A 3,978-nucleotide genomic window follows, 5' to 3' on the forward strand; every position below is an offset into this window, starting at 1 on the left:
CTCAATATCCTAAATTACACACCATGGTATCTTTGTTCATAGACACACAACTTATCACATCATGTGTATTTACCTAATTTCCAACTACTTTGTGGGTTTTTTAGCTAATTGACTCTTATTTTCAAAATTTTAAATTAATTGAAAATATAACTGGAGATTTATAATCCAAAATGATATTAAAATGGAGTATTCAAAGCGGCGAGGACTACATTTAGTGTATAGAAAATTTAACTGGAGATTTATAATCCAAAATGATAATAATTATGTACCATCTTCTCCATCTCATTACCATAGAGAAACGTCACTGCTCGCTTGCTCGAAGCAAACACTGCTCGCTTCTTTGCTCCCTTCGGCGGCGACCACAACAACCTTATACAAACATGATTGATTTTCTATATATTTTCGTATTCATTTTTAGTTTTCTTTCGGCATTCTATATAAACAAGCTTCAATGGTAGGCCTTTCATATACTCCCTGTAACTAGAATACCAATTCATCGGTCTTTCTCAATACTTTCTAAGCCATAACGATGGTCTACCAAATATACCTCAGTGAACAATGCAATGATTTGTTGCTTAACCATTTTAGACTGAAAAGAAAAGAAAATCAGTTATAGTATAACACTAATGTTTGTAATCAAGAAATATAATTGTCATCTTAATTCACAAGCCGCAGGTCTTTAACTTTGAAGTGTTAGAAAAATAGTCTATGCACATATATGATCATTTTAATATTTTGAACACTTCAAAAAAAAAATTGAAAGCCTACTTTCTCTCAACAACCGAAAACAAAGAAATGTATCAATCAATACACAAAAGATTAAAAGCGTCAATAAGTAAATGGAGTTGATCAAAAAAAAAAAGAAAAAGTAAATGGTCAAGATTGGCGTCTTCAAATTCCGATGTCCCGAGAGACCATCTCTCTTTCTGTTCTCAAAAACACTCGCCAATACTAATATAACCACAAAAGCTTATTTTCCTCTCTCTCTCAGTTCCCACTCGTGATCATCCGAAAGCATGAGTCTTAGAGACCCAAATCCAGTAACTAACACACCCGGATCCTTTTCGGATCCTGCCGGCTTCGCTATAAACAGCAGAATCATGTTCACCGCCATAATCATAATCGTATTCTTCGTCATTCTCATGGTCTCTCTTCACCTCTACTCTCGTTGCTACCTCCACCGCTCTCGCCGTTTCCACATCCGCCGCTTAAACCGCAGTAGACGCGCCGCCGCCGCTATGACCTTCTTCGCCGATCCTTCCTCCTCCACCTCCGCGGTCACCACTCGCGGTCTCGACCCCTCGGTCGTCAAATCTCTTCCCACTTTCACGTTCTCCGCCGCAACCGCCTCGGACGCGATCGAGTGTGCGGTTTGCCTGTCGGAGTTTGAGGAGAGCGAACCGGGTCGGGTTTTGCCCAATTGCAAGCACGCGTTTCATGTTGAGTGCATTGATATGTGGTTTCTTTCTCATTCCTCTTGTCCTCTGTGCCGATCGCTCGTCGAACCTATCGACGGAGGAGTAAAAACTGCGGCGAAAGAAGTCACGATTTCGATTTCTGACCCGGTTCCAGGCGACACAAACGACGTTATAGGAGCTGGGACTTCCGATCATGAAGATTCCAGGGGGAAACCGGCGGCGATTGAAGTCCCGACGAGGAATCTCGGGGGAGAATCGGAGAACGAGTTGAGTCGGAGTAACTCGTTTAGGTCACGGGTGATATCTTCCACGCGGATTTTCAGCAAAGAACGGAGAAGCGCTTCGTCGTCTTCTTCTATCGGGTTCCCTCCGCCTCCGATCTCTAGCATGCCGATGACGGAGTTAGATATCGATTCTGGAGGAGAAGAGCCTCGTTGACTTTAAGACGCTAAATGTTTACTGCTACGTGGACGTGTATGATTTGTTATAAATGTTTCCTTGTTTAGAGTTAAGAATGCGGAGCTACAATACTTCTTCGTTACTTTTCAGTTCAGGCGTTTCCAAAAAGGGTTAAAATGTAGATTTCATTGTTTAATGAGTTTGCACCCGTGACGTAATCTCAACTGTCGTTTTTTGGGACATTTATAGTATGTTTTACTACTATTGAACAGAGAGACGCATCGTAAAATACATTGCCAGCCGAAAATAAATTAAATTTTGAGTCAAAATTGGCAAAAAACGAGATTTTGCCAGACTAAAATTATAAACGGTTGATACTTGAAGCCATAAATGTTTTTAGTTCCGAAAACGAAACGATACTACATTGAACTGAATCGAGACTTGAAACTTACAACAAACAACCAATAAAAAATGTTTATTCTTTTTTACCAAAAAACAATGTTTATTCTTGAGAACTGACACTGTGTTTAATTCTACATAACTGAGACTAACCAAAGATGTCCTTGCCCAACCATCAATAACATACTTTTCGGAATGTAAATTTTGTAATTTCAGATAACTAAAACTTCACAGGCAGCAAGATAGAGACGCATAGGCCGTGAATGGTAACTTGCTGAACGGTATATGGCGAACTAATGTCAAAAATGTAATTTTACTGTATTTTACCAATACAAAAAAATGCAGAGTGGAAAATAAATCGTGATAACGTATGTTTGCGTTTTTGCTTTAAAAACTTAATCAGACATAATGTTGCAAGATTCTACTAGAGAAGAGTAGCGGTTCTTCTAGAGGCACTGTTGCCAATCTAAAATATCTTTCTATGGTACATAAAGCAGAACAAAGCTGAAAGAGTTAACAACCACACCCATCACCAAACCTAGTGAGATGATGAGATCCCAACGATCAAACCAAAGGATTCCGGTTTATCTTTTTTAGTTATGGCCATGTTCGTTTATGCATCTGAATGCAATATCTAGATGCTGAATCTGAATGCAACATTCATTTAAATGTTGTTCGTTTTTATAGCTTGTATTTACATTGAGATGCAACATATGAATGTTACATTGTTCGTTTTTTGGATTTTATAATAGCATTTGAATACTAGTAGTTAATATGACAAAAATGGCAAATTTTTAATTCTTAATAATGAATTGATTATAATATTTAAATAAATTATTTTGCAATTTTTACGGAAAAAGTGATTTCGCAATTTTTTATGGGAAAATTAATTTTGAGATTTTTTATGATAACATAAAATTTGCGGTTTTCACGGGACAATGCAATTTTTCCGGTGTTGGTGGGAAAACACATTCTCCGGTGTTGGCGGAAAAACGTGTTTTCCAGTTTTGGCGGAAAACACACATTTTTCAGTTTTGACGGAAAAACATATTTTCCAGTTTTAGCGGAAAAACACAATTTTCAGGGTTTGGCGGGAAACATGTTTTGGGTTTCGTCGGGAAAACACGTTTTTTCGTTTTTGTCGGGAAACATATTTTTCGGGTTTTGGCGGGACAACATGGTTTCGGATTCGGTGAGAAAACATGTTTTTTTGTGGGAAAACATGTTTTTTTTTTGCGCAAAAAATGCATTTTCAGATTTTGGCGAAAAAATGCATATTTCAAGTTTTCGCGGGATAACATGTTTTTGTTTTTTGGCGGAAAAATGTGTTTTCGGGTTTCAGAGAGAAAACGTATTTTCTGGTTTTGCGGAAAAACACGTTTTTGGATTTAGGCGGAAAATTACAATTTTCGGATTAAAATTAATAATATTATATAATAATTATAATAACTAGTTTAAGTCATTTTATATTTGTATTAAGCTGTTTAGGTCTTTTGTATTTTGAAATGCAAATGTAGCATCCAAACTCTATTTTTAGCATTTTAAGAATTTAGAAATTGTAGATATTATAAATGTTGCATCTAGATGTTGTATCTAGATGTTGATGCAATAGTGTTCAAATGAACGACATCTAAAAGATAGCATCCAGATGCAGTGTCTGAATTTCAAAACAAACATGACCTATATGTAATCAAATCGCTTTTAGTGACTCAAGGCTCTTGTAAAATAACTACATGTAGACCAGGAAACAGTCTTTACACCA

General features: G+C 37.0%; 1 protein-coding gene across 1 annotated transcript; it reads left to right on the forward strand.

The window, feature by feature from the left end:
* Positions 1-625: 625 nt before the first annotated feature.
* Positions 626-2,059, forward strand: LOC106309592 (RING-H2 finger protein ATL17-like). Its single transcript, XM_013746648.1, has one exon. The coding sequence runs from the start codon at positions 1,017-1,019 to the stop codon at positions 1,854-1,856; it is 840 nt and encodes a 279-aa protein (XP_013602102.1). The 5' UTR covers positions 626-1,016; the 3' UTR covers positions 1,857-2,059.
* Positions 2,060-3,978: the final 1,919 nt, after the last annotated feature.

Source organism: Brassica oleracea, chromosome C8 (assembly GCF_000695525.1).
Source record: "Brassica oleracea var. oleracea cultivar TO1000 chromosome C8, BOL, whole genome shotgun sequence".
In the NCBI taxonomy this organism is placed as follows: domain Eukaryota; kingdom Viridiplantae; phylum Streptophyta; class Magnoliopsida; order Brassicales; family Brassicaceae; genus Brassica; species Brassica oleracea.